This window comes from Humulus lupulus, chromosome 3 (assembly GCF_963169125.1).
Source record: "Humulus lupulus chromosome 3, drHumLupu1.1, whole genome shotgun sequence".
In the NCBI taxonomy this organism is placed as follows: domain Eukaryota; kingdom Viridiplantae; phylum Streptophyta; class Magnoliopsida; order Rosales; family Cannabaceae; genus Humulus; species Humulus lupulus.
This window is the reverse complement of record NC_084795.1, coordinates 21,188,005-21,204,688: the sequence shown is the minus strand read 5'-3', so window position 1 is coordinate 21,204,688 and position 16,684 is coordinate 21,188,005. Positions and strand designations below refer to the sequence as shown.

Sequence of the window (16,684 nt, the reverse complement as noted above, 5' to 3'; positions counted from 1 at the left end):
GTTCCTGCAGGTACTTCCACAGGTGGATTAACCGGGGCCCTAGCCCGGGTACTTCTCTGAGGCCTAGGGGGAGCGAATAGCTCTGCTGGTGCCGGAGGTTGTGCCGACCTTCTTGTGGCAGCATCCTTCCATGGACGCCCATGGGGCATGCGGGGAGGAACGTGCACGTCCCTCGGAGGAGGGGCTTGGTTTTCACGCAGAGGCGGGGGCTGAGCCACCTCTGCCTCTGCGGCTATCCTTGCCAACTCCTCATTCCGTTTGTTGGCCTCTGCCAACTGCTGTTTCAGTTGCCGGTTCTCAAGTTCCACAATGGGGACATACAGCTCAGGATTGTAATACATATCTTCATCCCTTGGTGGAGCAGGTGGTCCCCGAGAATCGGAAGATCCACTTCTTTCTTCGACATCTGGGTTTTCCATTGGCTGTTTCCCAGGACGTCTTGGGTAATTCTCTTCAGGAACATTCTGAGTATTAGTGGCCATGACTTATTCAAAGGCCGAATGCTTAAGGCTCTCAATGAAAGCACCAAACTGTTGACGCCGTTTTTCGTCAACAGTGAAAGAAGATCACGAAAACAATAATCAGTAATGGCCAATAAAAATACGATAATACAAACGATATTTTTTACGTGGTTCAACAGTTAAATCTGCCTAGTCCACGAGTCTTTGTTATTAAACTTAAGATGACCTCTGAAAATTCTTCAAGAATGAATTTTCCAAAGTTTTATCTCAAGATCACAAAAAATCGGTCATTTACAATGGTGCATGACCTCTCTATTTATAGAGAAGATTTCAGAATACTATCCCACATATTTTAGGAAGTTATTCTGTATATGCAAATAAATTAAATGGCATTAAAAGCCTGCAATCTGATATACAAAGAAACGTCCCCTGAAGATCAGGGGGCGTATAACTGAACAAATAATATCCCTTGATTATAGGGGATTTTTTAGTAATAAATGTGGACCGCATCTGTTATTGGTGATTCACTAGGATATTCAAAGTTATTATCCTATATCACCAAGGCCCCATTCACCCAGGTTTCTTATTGAGTTTCGAGCTATAGCATCTTCCCAAGGCTATATGACTTCGAGCTCATACGCGCGTCAGGCTCAGTGTCCTGATCCGAGGCCATCCCGAGAACAGATGTACCTCGGGGTCTATCTTTCGAGCTTGTGAGAATTTCGAGGCTATCATCTTTGAAGTCGTCTCTGCTTCGCAGGCTCGATGCTTAGATCTCGGACATATTCCAGACTTTACGAATTCATTCCTTATGAATCCAGCTTTCGAGGTCACAATTATCATGGCTCGAAATCTGGGTGTAACATTTACCATAATATATTAATGAATGAATGAGAACCAACAATAAAAATATGTAAAATTAGTTGATTAATTCCTCTTAGAGATTATTAAACAAAAGATGACCTTGTAAGAATGCCTACAAGGTTTGAGACGGTTGGGAGACCAATGATGTTGTAAATTAAAGTATAACAAAATTTCCAATTTAATAATAGAATATCTCCAATTTAATCATAATAAGGATTTCAGAAAGAAAAAAAAATGACTTATTATGGGCATTTATGACACTTTGTATGCCTTTAAAAATATAAGAACACAATAACTCCTATAATCATCAACATAATAAACATACTCGTTATTTTAACATCATTGACAAAAAAAAATGAATATCAAATATAATTAACAATAATAATACCAAAATCAATGATATATAAAAAAATATCCAACAAAAACATATATATATACACCAAAATCAATTAATGTAAAAATGAATCACAAAAAAAGAACTTAATTACAATAGTACACATATATACTCTAAATTTGAATAAACATAACAAAATCAAAGGCAAAGTATCCAACAGAAAATATATATACATAATATATACTAAAATCAACCAATCTAAAAGAAAATTAAGCACTAGCATCAAAACACAAATATACCCTAAAGTTGATTAACATAACATGATAATAAACAAAGTCTTCAGCACTAATAGAGTGGACACAACACAAATATGCCATAGAATACCAAATATAAAATTATATACAAGGTACCAAAAGGCACCAACAGAAGAATCTATATATATATATATATATATATATACCCTGAATCTAAATGATCATAACAAAATCAAAAGCAAAGTATCCAACAAAAAATATAAATACATAATATACACTAAAATCAACAAATCTAAAAAAATCAAGATATTATTTATGCTTTAGAAAAAAACTTCAAATTAATGCAAATAATCTTTAAACGTAAAATAAATTAAGCCTCAAAACAATGAAACACATCTTGGAGCCTCAGAATTTTGAAACAATAATCTAGTTTCAAATTTATATAGTGATTTCTCAAATTCAAACATGCTCAAAAACACACTTAAGAGAGCATCTTCGTCCCCACGGTGGAACCCTATGCAAAAGCTATTTTGCTACAATTCCACAACCCTCTTGCAAAAGCTAGTTTTTTTTGTTGTCATATTCAATATATGACTGCTTGAGCTCTATTTGAATATAAATGAAAGTGAAACATTAATCTTTCATAATCTAAACCATTCATATTATTTTTTATGATTTAGTTAGTGTAGTTAAGTTCTTCAAGCAAAAAAAAAAACAATTTTTATCTCTTGCCCCATTATTTTTATTTATCATTGCTAAATTTAAAACGGACAACACTTCTTCTATATTTGTAACATAACCATCTGTCAATATCAATTCAAACAACTAACAAATTTTCTTCCTTATATCTCCCCCAGCACGCAATTATATATATCACAGAACCTACTTCACTAAAACATGCAAGTTTTCAACCTTCCGTTATCACCGCAGCACACAATTATAATCCCATAACCTACTTCATTATGGATGAATATTTAAGATATTCAAACTCCTCTAACAGACATTTGTATAATATTAAAAATAATAAAAGAATATACCTCTTCCAATCAATAGCAAGCTTTTCTAATCCTGCTCACTAATTCCACTACCTAAAAATAAAATTACTGCTTGAAATATTATTACATGGAATATATTGTACTCAAAAGTAATACAAGTATGAATGAGAACCTCAAAAAGTGTTGTGCTCAAATAAATGCTAGTCCAAAAGAATGAAACTTAGAGTCCAATATAACTATGAATTATCAAGCAATATACTAATAATATCAAACTTTTGTATAGCATTTTATACTATTGAACCTAAACGTGATCACAAGAACCAAAAGTGATGCTCCATGTTATAAATGTAAGTGTGCTATGTCAATTGTAAGTGCAATATATGTAAGTGTACTATGTCATAAACAAGCTAATATAATAGTTAGCACCAAATACCCTTTCCTTGGGGATTATTTTAGTAATGAATTGACAAACTTGCTTATGAATGCACCCGCGCGCAGCGGACTATTCCTTAACCCTTTAAGATACCACTTTGGATAGTAGACCATATGATTGACCGGTTGAATCCGAAGTATGGCGAATATCAGGGAGAAAAAAAATGCACTGAGTATATTTATGGCTGCTCCAACTGCTATATCAATTAAAGAAGCCATATTTCCACTTCAAGGACCTAAAGGGTTGTTCTATAAACTGAAGACAGAAAGAGAAAAAAGGAAATGAGCTTGAAAACTATGAATCAACCCACATGCATCACAAAAGATTTTGGTCCAGTCATTTATATAATATGAAACAAACTGCAAGGACTTAAAAAACTTAAACAATATTTGCACAGAAAAAAAAACATGGTTCATGTTGAAAAAAGACTGATTTAATATTGCTTCTTTTTGACTTGTATAGTAAAGGTTCTCGTAGATACATGAACCAAGTCATCTCTTCCAATAATTAACATAGAAAATAACCCATAGCATAGTAAACAAAACATAGTTGATGACCATAAATCTTTTTGACATTTTGGCAAAGGGTTTAGTAGGTGCTTCATCAATTTTCTGAGTTCAAGTGCTTTGGGGAATATGCATAATCAGTACCCTCTGTTTAATAGAAATGCAGAGTTGGTACTGCAGCACATTAAGTGCATTTTATCAAACACTTTGTGTGCAACTTAAAATCCAAACAAAAACACATAATTATTTACTACAAATTTGAACCCTAAACTTTGAGACTTTAGGATTTTAAACTTTGAAATCTTTAAATCTATACAGAATTATATATAAACATATATATAAATACCAAATAATATATATACCTTAAAATCAAAACTGGTTTTTTCTTCGTAGCTCATCAGAGAGAGAGAGAAAACAAAGTTAATAACACATGAATATATATATAAAACTTTTAATGATGAATTAATAAGTAATGCATTTATATATATATACTAATTAGTTTATAATTGATTAGGATTGGGTAGGGAACTGACAATGCTTGGTCCAGGTTATAGATGAGTCTAGATGAATCTCGGTAGCCACTTCCTCTACAAAATTAGGGTTAGCATCATCTTGTTGATCCTCCAACTTGATAAATTGTTCATCTAGAAATCCCTGAAAATCATTGTTTAAAATAAAATCACATTAATATATTATATACTCATATATATAAGTAATTTTATTACAAATTCAAAGGGTGCATCATCATTTTTCTTTCTGATAGATTAATGATTACTCTTCATGATCATAAAGAAAGATAGAGGGTACTAGAGATACAAATACGAATATATATATATATACTTGTGTGAAATAAATCTGAAGAGGAAAATCTAATTACCTGATCAAAGAGAGACTGCCTCATTACGGCAATCTGCTTGCGCATCTAGTTACTCTATCCATATATATATTTATATATATCAGGATTATATGTGTATATATGAATCTACAAGGGGATAGAGAGAGAAATGGAACAGGTGAAAGAGTTAGTAGTGTAGATGAAAAATGAAGAGAGGAGAGAAAGTGAGTCGCATAGAAAGGAGAGGAGAGAGGGCGGGTCAGAGAGAGAGAGGGAGGTCGGAGGACACGGACAGGAAAAGAGAAGCGGGAAAAAGAAATAAAAAAGAGGGAAGAGGGAAAAAGAAGGTTGGGGGAAATATTAGCGGCTGAATTTTTTGAATGCAGATACCCGGACAGCTTATAGATGTCGCTATTGTGCCTTCATTAGCTTGCTTCATTAAAAAAAATTTAACTATTAGAATTGCTCTAATATATTTTTATAAAAAATTATTTAAACATATATATTAATAAAAAAATCATAACTAATAAATTTATATATTAAATGTTTTTACAATATTTTTTAATTTAATAAAACAACTATTTTTTAACTAATACAAATTTTATAAATGTGTTAAAGAATAATAAATTTAAATTTCGATATAAAAATTATTATAAATACAAAAGTTAATAATATGAAAAATTTAGAAACAAATTTTTTTTTAAAGTTTTTAATAAATACATAATTTTTATAAATATATATATGTACATAATTTAGTTTATTTTTAAAATTATACTATCCATCAATTTTTTTACAATATTTTTCCAATTAATAAAACAATTCTTTGTTTAACTAATACAAATTTTATAAATATGTTCAAGAATAATATAGTTAATTTTATAAATATGTTAAAGAATAATAAATTTAAATTTTGATATAAAACTTATTATAAATACAAAAGTTAATAATATGAAAAATTTAGAAACAAAAGAAATCTAGTTTTAATTTTTTTTAATAAATACATAATTTTTATAAATATATATTTACATAATTTAGTTTATTTTTAAAATTATATTATTCATTAATTATCATTTTAAATTGTTTATTTGAATTTTGGCTACATTTTATGACTGTCGGCATTGGAATTTTATTAACTGTCAGCGTTGGGGTCTATAGCGACACCTTTTAACTGTTGGCATTGGTCTCGAATTAACTGTCGGCGTTGGGGTCAATAGCTACACATTTTAACTGTCAGCATTGGTCTCGAACTAACTGTTGGCGTTGAGGTCAATAACGACACATTTTAGATGTCGGCATTGGTCTCGAATTAACTGTCGGCATTGGGGTCAATACCGACAGTCAAAAGCAACGGTGACAGTTATTAGCTGTCGGCGTTGGTGTCTATGCCTACAGTTTTTAACTGTTGTCGTAGAGTCCTGCTAAGCAATTACGACAGTCAACAGAGTTGACTGTCGTGGTTGGGTGTCGGGAAAGCCCAGTTTTGTAGTAGTGTATGTGTCAGACCCATCTCACGTCCTCAAGTATGATACGATAGCACTCCAGAAATACTTGAGTTACGAGGAACGACCGGTTAGCATCCTAGATAGAGGGATGAAAAAGTTACGGTCTAAGAGTTTTCTGATAGTCAAGGTCCTATGGAGTAATAGCTCTGAACAAGAGGCAAAGTGGGAGTGGAGGAGGACATGTTAGCCCGGTATCCGGAATTGTTTGATAAGTAAATTTCAGGGACGAAATTCTTTGTAGTAGGGGAGAATTGTAGAGTCCCAGAATTTACTTAGCTAGTTAGATAGTAGTAGTAGTAGTAGTAGTAGTAGTAGTAGTGGTGGTGGTAGTGGTAGTGGTAGTGGTGGTGGTGGTGGTGGTGGTGGTGGTGGTGGTAGTGGTAGTGGTAGTGGTAGTCGTAGTCGTAGTAGTGGTAGTAGTCGTAGTAGTAGTAGTAGTAGTGGTAGTGGTAGTGGTAGTGGTAGTGGTAGTGGTAGTGGTAGTGGTAGTGGTAGTGGTAGTAGTAGTAGTCACTACACCAAATACCCATTACCATAACACATGATTATAATAGAATTGAAAAAGAGTTATTGTAGGCGAAAAAAATTTCAGGCAGCAACTTAAAATAAGATACCGCCAAAATACTTAGCTTTTTTTTACTTGACTTTTTTTTACTGAACTTTTTTCAACCCGTGTACCCATTTCCCCCTATACCCATTTCCTCAATCTTCAATCGTTATTCCCCTTCCTGGTCTCCCGTTCCCTTCAATCTTCAATCGGTCTTCGTCTTTCTCCGTTCGTGGTCTATCTCTCTCGGTTTCCAGTAGGCTCGGTCTCTCGGTTTCCGTTCGTGGTCCGTTCGTAGCTTGCTCTTGCAGTTTGTTTCTAATCTGCATTTCTTCCGGCATTTCTTCTGCATTTCTAATATGCATTTCTTCAGTCTTGCAGGTCCCGTAGCTTGCTCTTGCAGGTCAGCCCTCTCTTTGTCCCAAGTTCTCCTTTGCTCTATCAATGGAGGAGCCTCTTCTATTCTGAGAAATACCTCAAACCCACCAGCTGTTTCACTCATTCTCAGGTACACAAATTAGGCACCTTTACTGTTTTCATGTTGCTCTTACAAGTAAATATGAATCAAATAATAATCTCATGAAAATTTCTACATATTTACTTATTCTATTAGACCATATATGAATGAAGAAACAACTTAAGTAACCTTAATTTTTATTTGCTCTTCTTGTCTTTAATAAACTAATAATCTTGTAAAAAAAATTAGTTGTTATTAGAATATTTTGTTTGGCTCAGGGTTGAGGATGTGTGGAGGTCTCAATCGCGAAGTGGTATTATAGAAGTCTTTAAGGATGGTCTTAGTAAAACCAAGGAGACATATAGGGAGATCCTTGTTCTATATATTTTCTCTAGTTTTCTTTGTTATTCTTTGGATTTAGCCGATACAAATGGTGAATCCTTGTGTTAGTTTCTGGTTGTTTGTATTGCAAATTTAATTGTCTCTCATACTGTCACTCTACCTATGTTTTGCAATCCTTAAGCTCTCGTCCTCACTCGCATTCTCTTGAAAAATCATATTTAATTTCCAACTGAACTCAGTCTCTATGATTATGGCTCTAGTTTGAGCTTTTTTCTTTGCATTTTTCTCACTCAATGTTTATTTTGTTGTTCTGGTTTGGTATGTTAATGGATTCTTTAATAGATGATGGCAAGTAAAATAGTGTAGTATGAGGCTAGGTGGCTTAGCCAGTCTTAAGATTATATCTTGTGTCAGCATTACAAATTGTAATTGTTTAACGTTTGATGTGAGGAGAGCAATTGATTCTTTATCAGCTCATACTTATTAAGTTGTATTTGTATACATACAAATATAATATTAGTAATTTTTTTTTGATCTGAGGGTGGTGTCAATATTCAATTCAATCATTGTTTCTTTCAGATGCCACATTTTGCAACAGCTTATGCAGCTGTCAATTCACTTATTACTATGGGTGGTCATGAAGCTTTGTCTTCAATCAATAGGTGGTCAGTTTATACTTCTATTTTGTGATACTTATTTTTATACATAAGGTTGCCTTTTTGAAATGATTGAACTCAGTTTGTCTTAATATTTTTCAGAAGTACATTATACATGTTTCTGCAGCGGATGAAACAGCCAAGTGGGGGTTTCAGGTATGAGATCACGTCCAATTGTGTGTAGTTTGAAATTAGAAAATGTGTCACTTTATGTGAGAAATTCATTTTTAATGCTTCTAAACTGGCTTGTACGAGATGCATTTGGTATTTTGAACTGTATTTTTCCAAGCCATTCCAAATTTCTTTTCTCTGTCACTCAATCTTAATTTTTTTATTTGTATGAAAGGATATTTTGGTGTTATGATCTATACGAATCTGCACTTCTAGGCCTCAATCAATGTTTTGTGATATTTTAAATAACAAATAATTTCCCCATCCTTTTAACTTCTTGGAAAAAGGTTTATATGTAGAAGCTTTAGCATATAACAAGGAATTATGTCTTTACCCATTTTTTTTTCTTGGAAGGTTTATATATGTTATATGTTGAAAATTTAACATCGTTACATCATAATTCTTAACATTTTTGGATGTATTCATCAGGATGCATGATGGTGGAGAAATTGATGTTTGGGCCTGCTATACTGCCATTTCAGTAAGTCTCTGTGCTTGTCTTTGTGATACAAGCACGTCAATGTGTATTCCATCCTAATTCACTTATGTGAAATTAACCCAAATGGTTGTTTAATCTTTATGCTCAGTACAGTATACTCTAATTTTTGTAAGTAGCTTAGTTTATGATTATCATTATGAAAGTCTTATTCTACCAGGTTGCAAGTATTTTGAACATTTTGGATGATGAACTAGTTCAGAATGTTGGAAATTACATATTAAGGTTGGTCTTGATTGCTCTTCTCAATATAAATCGGCTCCAAAGCATGCTCGTCATCTACTCAGGAGCTGTTTGTCTTGTGAAACATTGTTCCCAATTCTCATCCAGATTATGTTTTATAGCATCCCTTGTGCATGCATTTGATTCCACTGTTAAGTCTTTTACATTGTGATATTGTATTATGATAGGAGTAATATTATGAATTGCAGAAATCATCTTATATATAGTTGTTGATTTCTATAAATAATTAAAGCTTCCCTATGCAGTGTCAATCTGCAGCTGTCAGACTTGCGAAGGTGGCATTGGTGGAGAACCTAACTCTGAAGCTCATGGTGGGTATGTTTTTAGCACGCTACTTTATGTTTTGTTTTTGCTATGAAGTTATCTTTGTAGAATCTATTGGCTATAATATATCAATAGCATCTTCTAGTGGTATGTGCTAAGTGGTAAGGTTTACTTCTGTGGTATTTAGGTGTTCAAATGCTCCCTGATTATGAGCAATAAGGTGAATTATTGTCATTGTTAATTCAATTCAAATGAAATGAAACTTAAATTATGGATATCTGATATTGTTGCATATCTTTGATGCACATTAGGTACACCTTTTGTGGGTTGGCTACAATGATTTTGATCAATGAGGTCCATCGTTTGGACTTGTCTCGTTTAATTGTAAGATATGTAGTCTTCTTGTCATTCTTAGTACCTAGCCATTGCAATATTATTCTTGATCTTACTTTTTACTGTGTTTGAATGATGTTTCCTATTTTATTAGGATTGGCTGGTATTTCGTCAAGGAAGGGAGTGTGGATTTCAAGGGAGAACCAATAAATTGGTTGATGGATGCTATTCCTTTTGGCAGGTCATTTTCTGTCTTTTTCACATTTTTTACAATTCCTTCAGGACTATAATGGGGTTAACGAAAAGCACACTGACCAGGGAGGTTCTTTTGCATTATTACGAAGAGTCGGCTCATTTATTGATGAACAACTGGTGAGGCCAGATGATGTTGGACGTTGCAGCACTTCCACAGTATCTGATATACCTGAACAGGGAGGTAGGCCAATTTAGCAGAGTATAAGTTATGGTACCTGTACTTGAGCTTTTTTCATTTGTTAGGTTGTGATATTTATTCTTTTACTTTCTCATTCTCATTTGCAGGTCTAAATGCTTCTTTCCATGTGAATTACAATGATATTGGTCATAACTTTATCACAACATGTCCAGTAATGGAGCACCTTTTCAACAGCCATGCATTGCAGCAATACATACTTCTATGCACACAGGTTTGGATTTCATTAGTCATTTGACAACGTTAAGAACTTGACTTGATTCTTAATGATTTGAGTTTAGAATGCCCATCTCTTAGGCCTAGTTTAATAGTTTCTTTGGCTAAAACATGTAAAGTAGTATGGTTTTCTTTTATGCAAATGCAATAGAAGACTAGTGAATCAGCATTTGAAATGTTGAGGTTCTGAAAACTATGTTAAATAGACTGCTGCATGTGGAAGATTGTTACCTTTCAGAAATTAAACGTCATCCTTAGTAGTAAACAATCCTTTACTTCAGTCAATGCAGGTGCAAGAGGGGGGACTCAGAGACTTTCTTTGGGCTACAAGGAGGTGCATATTTTCAACAACCAAGTTAACTTCAAAATAGTTTTTATGTATTAAATTTCATATGAATCATTTCTGTTTACTTTTTTTTTTGTAGGCTGAGAAGGTGGTTGCCTCTTCTTTAGCATACTTGACATAACCAGATTCAAGCTCTGGAGTTGAAAACTTTCAACAGGCAAGTTGTCATTAGGTTTACAATATTTTCCTTCTCACTTGTGAGTTTTGACCTTATGTACTCTTTCTTTTACCCTGCTACTGGAACCCTTTTTTTGGTCATATACAAATAGGGCATAAATGGTTTTATTTCATTTCCCATGTTGCATGAGGCATCTTAGTCAATTGAAATTTGGGAACCTACATGCCATTGAGGCATGAAAGGGAGTAAATTGAACTTTTCTTTATTAGCTTTCATTTCAAAAGGGATTGGTTTAGGCTTTTATAATGTTGATGCATTTATTTAAGCACCTCTAACTTCAATCTTCAGCACCATTATTATTACACTTTTCTCAGTAACAGAGTGTACATCAATTCAGTTTTATGTTTTGGCTTTTCTTGGCAGTGTCCTCTTCTTAACATAAGTTATTGTCCTCCATCAGAAGCTGTCCTGTCTGATGGGAAAAGTTTGGTAAGTACATTTTTACTTGTAAGTTGTAATATCCAACTCAATTGAGTATCAGAGAATTCCCTTTTTTTTGTCATCTTATCATCATGTATTTTCTTGCTAGGTCGTTGTCATCTACAATTCCCTAGGGTGGAAGAGAGAAGAAGTAATACGAATTCCTGTAAGTAGCTAAACTGTACTTCATATGCTGATCAACATAAATTTGAAAAGGTCTACTTGAACTATGATTTCTATTACACACTTTCAACCAAAAAGAGTTCCAATATTGAACACTTGAGGACAGAACGCTATGTCTATCTGTGTCAAACACTTTCTTAATTTAAGAAGTAACCATCATTGACTTGGAGAAAACTGCAAAAAGTTTAATATTAACTTATTCATGTTTACTAATGGCTTTGCAACTGAAATTTTATGTAGGTTTCCACTGACAGAATTAGTGTTCAGGATTCTAGTGGGAAGAAAGTTGAAGCCCAAATTCTTCCTATATTGAATGCCACTTTTAGTGTTAGAAATTATTATGTGAGAGCATATTTGGGTGAATCTCCGAGAGAAACAATTAAATATTGGCTTGCATTTACAGTGTCAGTACCGCCAATTGGTTTCACCACTTACATAATTTCTACCACTAAACAAACAGGTTGGCCATATTGTAATGTTTAAGGTGTTACATATAAGAGCTCTCCAAGTTAGACCTGATAATCTAATTATTGCTCTACTTTACAGGCTCTAGTGTAGTCATTTCTTCTGTGTACAGGTCAGAAGAAAGTATAGACAACACTATAGAAGTTGGACAAGGAAGTTTGAAGCTAATTTATTCAGCTCGTGATGGAAAGCTTTCACACTATGCTAACAACAGAAATTTGGTATGCTATGTTGAAGATTTAGTTTCCCAGTACCTTTTCCACTTCATTTTATATGGTTTGTTTTTGTATGGAGTTTTTTTTATGTATCTTCTAATATTCAATCTTAATTCAAAATTAACACATATGGGTAAATTATCTCATAGACATGTCATGGACAGTGATGCTAATCTTTTTCCTCTTTTTCTTTTTTTGGTTTCCAATTTCCTTGTACATTCATGTATTTGCTCATGGTTTTATAAAATTCTATATTGATGGACAAAGACGGTGATGTGTTTACTATGTTATGTTCCTATTGAAGATTACAACATCTGCAGAACAGTCATACAGTTATTACAGTGGAAATGATGGAACTGATAAAGATCCACAGGTAGTGAATTATCTATGCACTTAAAAAATTTACTATGCTTTGTCAATTCCTAGATTACTTCTATTGTTTAGAGTAGTTTTAGCTGTTATCAATGTGGTCTTGTCTTTTCTGTTGAAGGCTTCTGGAGCATATGTCTTTCGTCCAAATGGCACATTTCCAATCAAATCCGATAGCCAGGTAACTAAAGTCGTTTAATTTGTGTAAAATTTTTAAATGATCATGAACTGTCAATTTATAGAATTGAGTACCTAAAGGTAACACTCCTATGTTCCAGGCTTCTCTAACTATGGTTCGAGGTCCGGTACTGGATGAAGTACACCAACGGCTCAATCCATGGATATCTTAGGTGATTTGCTACTCCAAATATAACAAGATCATACAGTTGTTTTAGACTTATGAATATTGTTGACTGTTTTTAATAATAGATAATATTTTAATTGTTTCATCTTTCTTTTGTCCAAGTAATCTATAGTGATTACTTTATTTTTTAATAGTTCAGGGTATTTCTTTTTTTAATACTTTCTTTTGTCAAACATCTTACTTGCCTAGATGTCACGTTAAGTATTATTTATTTCTTTAATTATTTTTATTGTTACACTAAATAAAAAGAAGTTAAGTTTTCAGTTTTACAGAAACATTTACTTTTACCCTTTGGCTACTAAAGTAATATGATAATTTTCAAACCTCTTTTTTTTTTTCTCTATGGGATACTAAATTGTAGAAAATGACAGCTTAACTGTCTATTTTGCAGATTGATGTAGGCATTGGATCTTCATCATTTACAAAATCACAGGGCCCGAAATGACTCATTGATAGTGGATGTTTGCCAGGTGAGTGGGAATTAAAGTCTTCTTTCTTGAAAGCTATATTTCTTCTTTCCTTGAACCATAAGCATTTATTTTTTCCTGTACTGGTACAAAAGTATTTTCTTCTCTTACAATGTTTATATGTTAATGGTCAGGGTCAATATAAGTCGACACTGGTTTGCCCAGCATGTGGAAAGATTTCAATCACTTTTGATCCCTTCATGTATTTGTCGTTGCCGCTACCTTCAACTGCAACTCGGCAAATAACCGTGACTGTGTTTTACGGCGATGGAAGTGGTCTTCCTATGCTATACACTGTTAGTTTGCTAAAGCAAGGTTGCTGTAAAGATCTTAGTGAACAACTAAGTACTGCTTGTTGCTTGAATGTTGATGAGATTCTTCTGCTTGCAGAGGTAAATTTGGTTTCCATTGATATCTGCTACAATTGATTTTATTTATTCCCTTAATTTTAGTTCTAGTGGTTGAGTAACTGTAATTTCGATTGCTAAGTTTATGAACATAAGATTTTTCGATATTTGGAAAACCCCTCAGAGCTATTGGCTCCAATTAAGGAGGATGCCCACTTATAGACTTTCTAAAAACGTTGTGGGAAGATCCAGAGTTGAAATAATTCATCGACCACATGAAAAGTAAGCTTGCATCCCTATCCTTATGTAATTGGTAAATAGCACTGGCAAACATGTGATGTACAAACCGGTGTTGCCAATCCATCTATTGAAAAATAGCTTTAACTAAGTAATTTCAGAAGGGGATTATAGTATCAATTAAAATAACTATTGGCTACTTGTTCATTAAGAAGCTGAAGTCCGTATGAATAAAGTTCAAGCGCTCCAAGTCAAGTGTTAACTAGATAATACTGGCTATATTATCTGCTTTTGAGAAATGTGTTTTAATTTTTTGTATCCTAGTCATTTTATGTCTTGGATCATCTACGTAGACTGCTTGTTAGACTTCTACTGGATTTCCTAACTTAGATAGTTGGATTTTTCAGGTGCCCGTCAGACAATGTTAAGGGTTGTCAGGGAAAGCTTATCGGTACCCCTTTTGTTACTTATTTAAAAGAGCCAATATGTGGAGCCAATGTTGAAGCCGGTGTTACTAGATTGTTGTCACCTTTGAAGAGAACGCGTCCTTCAGTTAAGCTCCAGAATGGTAAGGAAAATGGATTTGAAAAAGAGGTTATTGAAGAACCATCAAACAGCTACAATTCTAAGAACCTGTCAATGGATGATGCAGAAGTAGAGGAAAAATCCAGCGAAGCGTTATTTCTGTGTTGAAAGTAGTAAATTTTAGACTCCTTGAATACTTAAAGAATATTTTGTTGTTGATGACAATGTTGCATGTTTTAAATTAAATTGTGGATTGTTAATTCAATGTAGAATGTTTTTATTTTTTGTTATTTGAAAATCAAGTTCATTTGATAATGCTAGTATATATTAGAAAGCTAATTTTAATTATATAAAAAAAATTAAAATATAATAGAATAAATTAGTGTAATATAAATAAAATATATAATGAGAATTTAAATATAACAATAATACGAAAATTGAGTTATAATATATATTACAATAACACTTTTTATGCAAAGAATTATGTTATGGAAACTTTATTATATAACACAAATAATGTGTTATACTAAAGTGTAGTATAACACAAAAAATGTGTTATAGTAAAGTGTAGTATAACACAAAAAAAGTGTTATGCTAAAGTGTAATATAATACAAAAAAAGTGTTATAGTATTGACTATAAATAACATAATTCAACACTTATCTATATATTAAAATAACACAGAAATTGTGTTATCGTTGACAGTACAATAACACATCTGTATAACACTGATAAAGTGTTATGTAAAGTACCTTGACCTACGATAACATAGTCTGTCTTAACACATCAGAAAGTGTTATCGTAGGTTTTGATAACACATTTTTGGTGTTATTAAAAGCATTTTTTCTTGTAGTGAGTAGTAGTAGTAGTAGTAGTAGTAGTAGTAGTAGTAGTAGTAGTAGTAGGAGTAGGAGCAGCAGCAGCAGTAGTAGCAGCAGCAGCAGCAGTAGTAGGAGTAGTAGTAGTAGCAGCAGCAGCAGCAGCAGCAGTAGGAGTAGTAGTAGTAGTAGTAGTAGTAGTAGTAGTAGTAGTAGTAGTAGTAGTAGTAGTAGTAGTATAGTAGTAGTGGTGGTGGTGGTGGTGGTGGTGGTGGTGGTGGTGGTGGTGGTGGTGGTGGTAGTGGTAGTGGTAGTGGTAGTGGTAGTGGTAGTGGTAGTAGTAGTAGTAGTAGTAGTAGTAGTACTAATAGCTAGTATTAGTTATAGTATGTTCATTACTATGGATTTTGGTTCAAGCCGGGACTTAGTTGGAAACAATAGTTATGGATTTTATAAGTTTAACCTATAGTTTAAGAATATTAATTATAACATAAGGTTTGATTAATATTGCTGGTTATTAATATGATAATTATTATAACCTAAGGTTTAGATAGAGCTAATAAGAATATGACACTTGTCATGAGCATGGTTATTCCTAAGGTTATGATTATTAAGGAATTATTATTTTAATGATAAAATAAGAGAAATATAAGACTTAGTCTTCACCAAAATCTGATAGGAGCATGATATTTGTCACAATTTTATTTATTTGTGGATTAGGATGCAAATAGATTTTTCGTAACTTTAGGGTACTGTAACTTACCACCTATTTTTGACCTAGTTATGTTATGAATTTCGAAAAATAGTATTTCTACAAAGTTGTAGATAATTTAATTAGCTATCTAACGATATAAAGAGAGTACAAATCGGAGTTCTAAAACTCTAGATATGTTGATTTTACTGAAGGGGAGTTTAGAGTTACGAGATTTAGGGAGTTAGAAGTTAGGATTCTATTTGTTTTTATTATTTTAAAAATCAAGCTTTGAATCCTTAAATCTCTCTGAAAAATTTGACCAATTCCTAAGCCTTTGGCTGAAGGATATTCAAATATTTTCAATTAAATTTATTATTTTTATTCAAAGCCAAAAAGAAGATTTTTATTCCTAGAACTCTATAAATAGGACCTAGCACCAATCCTTTTCATTCATTCTTCAAGCATTGATCAGACCCTTCCATGTGCTAGTGAGACTATAGAGTGATAAAAACTTGGATTCGGGTTATAAGCTTAATAAACACTTGGGAAGTAAGGTTATAGTGTATTTCGGTTTCGAGGTATAGTTCGGTCATAGAAGCATTCAAGGTATTCCTACTTCTAGTTCCTTTCTGTATTGATTCTTATAGTTCTTCTCTACTCAAATCCTAACTCAGTCTTTTCTATTCTTAGGCATCTA

At 33.1% G+C, this 16,684-nt stretch overlaps 2 protein-coding genes and 2 long non-coding RNA genes across 6 annotated transcripts; 3 read left to right on the top strand and 1 right to left on the bottom strand.

Moving 5' to 3' along the window:
* Positions 1-614: 614 nt before the first annotated feature.
* On the bottom strand, positions 615-5,054 carry LOC133822296 (uncharacterized). Of its 3 annotated transcripts, none has more exons than XR_009887843.1 (4): positions 4,725-5,054; positions 4,381-4,501; positions 4,210-4,240; positions 615-3,596 (listed from the first exon to the last, which is right to left on the bottom strand). It is a non-coding gene; the product is annotated as an uncharacterized LOC133822296 (long non-coding RNA). The 3 variants fall into 3 exon arrangements; XR_009887844.1 differs by lacking the exon at positions 4,210-4,240 and having other exon boundaries at positions 616-2,795; positions 2,866-3,596; XR_009887842.1 differs by lacking the exon at positions 4,210-4,240 and having other exon boundaries at positions 616-3,596; positions 4,725-5,052.
* Positions 5,055-8,094: 3,040 nt separating this feature from the next.
* Positions 8,095-11,836, top strand: LOC133822294 (protein farnesyltransferase subunit beta-like). The gene is made up of 14 exons (XM_062254574.1): positions 8,095-8,192; positions 8,289-8,342; positions 8,787-8,838; positions 9,014-9,078; positions 9,355-9,411; positions 9,672-9,744; positions 9,848-9,934; positions 10,012-10,129; positions 10,234-10,358; positions 10,651-10,694; positions 10,786-10,863; positions 11,248-11,313; positions 11,414-11,520; positions 11,728-11,836. Exons 1-11 carry the CDS (start codon positions 8,110-8,112, stop codon positions 10,811-10,813), a joined length of 786 nt encoding a protein of 261 aa, XP_062110558.1. The 5' UTR covers positions 8,095-8,109; the 3' UTR covers positions 10,814-10,863; positions 11,248-11,313; positions 11,414-11,520; positions 11,728-11,836.
* A 634-nt stretch (positions 11,837-12,470) lies between these two features.
* On the top strand, positions 12,471-13,775 carry LOC133822295 (uncharacterized). Its single transcript, XR_009887841.1, has 5 exons — positions 12,471-12,540; positions 12,658-12,717; positions 12,815-12,886; positions 13,292-13,370; positions 13,502-13,775. It is a non-coding gene; the product is annotated as an uncharacterized LOC133822295 (long non-coding RNA).
* A 132-nt stretch (positions 13,776-13,907) lies between these two features.
* Positions 13,908-14,784, top strand: LOC133820991 (ubiquitin carboxyl-terminal hydrolase 9-like). The gene is made up of 2 exons (XM_062253535.1): positions 13,908-13,996; positions 14,359-14,784. Exons 1-2 carry the CDS (start codon positions 13,923-13,925, stop codon positions 14,642-14,644), a joined length of 360 nt encoding a protein of 119 aa, XP_062109519.1. The 5' UTR covers positions 13,908-13,922; the 3' UTR covers positions 14,645-14,784.
* Positions 14,785-16,684: the final 1,900 nt, after the last annotated feature.

Coding starts and splice junctions, on each gene's coding strand:
- LOC133822294 (XM_062254574.1), top strand. CDS start 8,110: ATGCCACATTTTGCAACAGCTTATGCAGCTGTCAATTCACTTATTACT. Junction 9,412..9,671: donor AACTCTGAAGCTCATGGTGG/GTATGTTTTTAG, acceptor GATGCACATTAG/GTACACCTTTTGTGGGTTGG. Junction 9,745..9,847: donor TGGACTTGTCTCGTTTAATT/GTAAGATATGTA, acceptor CTATTTTATTAG/GATTGGCTGGTATTTCGTCA.
- LOC133820991 (XM_062253535.1), top strand. CDS start 13,923: ATGCCCACTTATAGACTTTCTAAAAACGTTGTGGGAAGATCCAGAGTT. Junction 13,997..14,358: donor ATTCATCGACCACATGAAAA/GTAAGCTTGCAT, acceptor TGGATTTTTCAG/GTGCCCGTCAGACAATGTTA.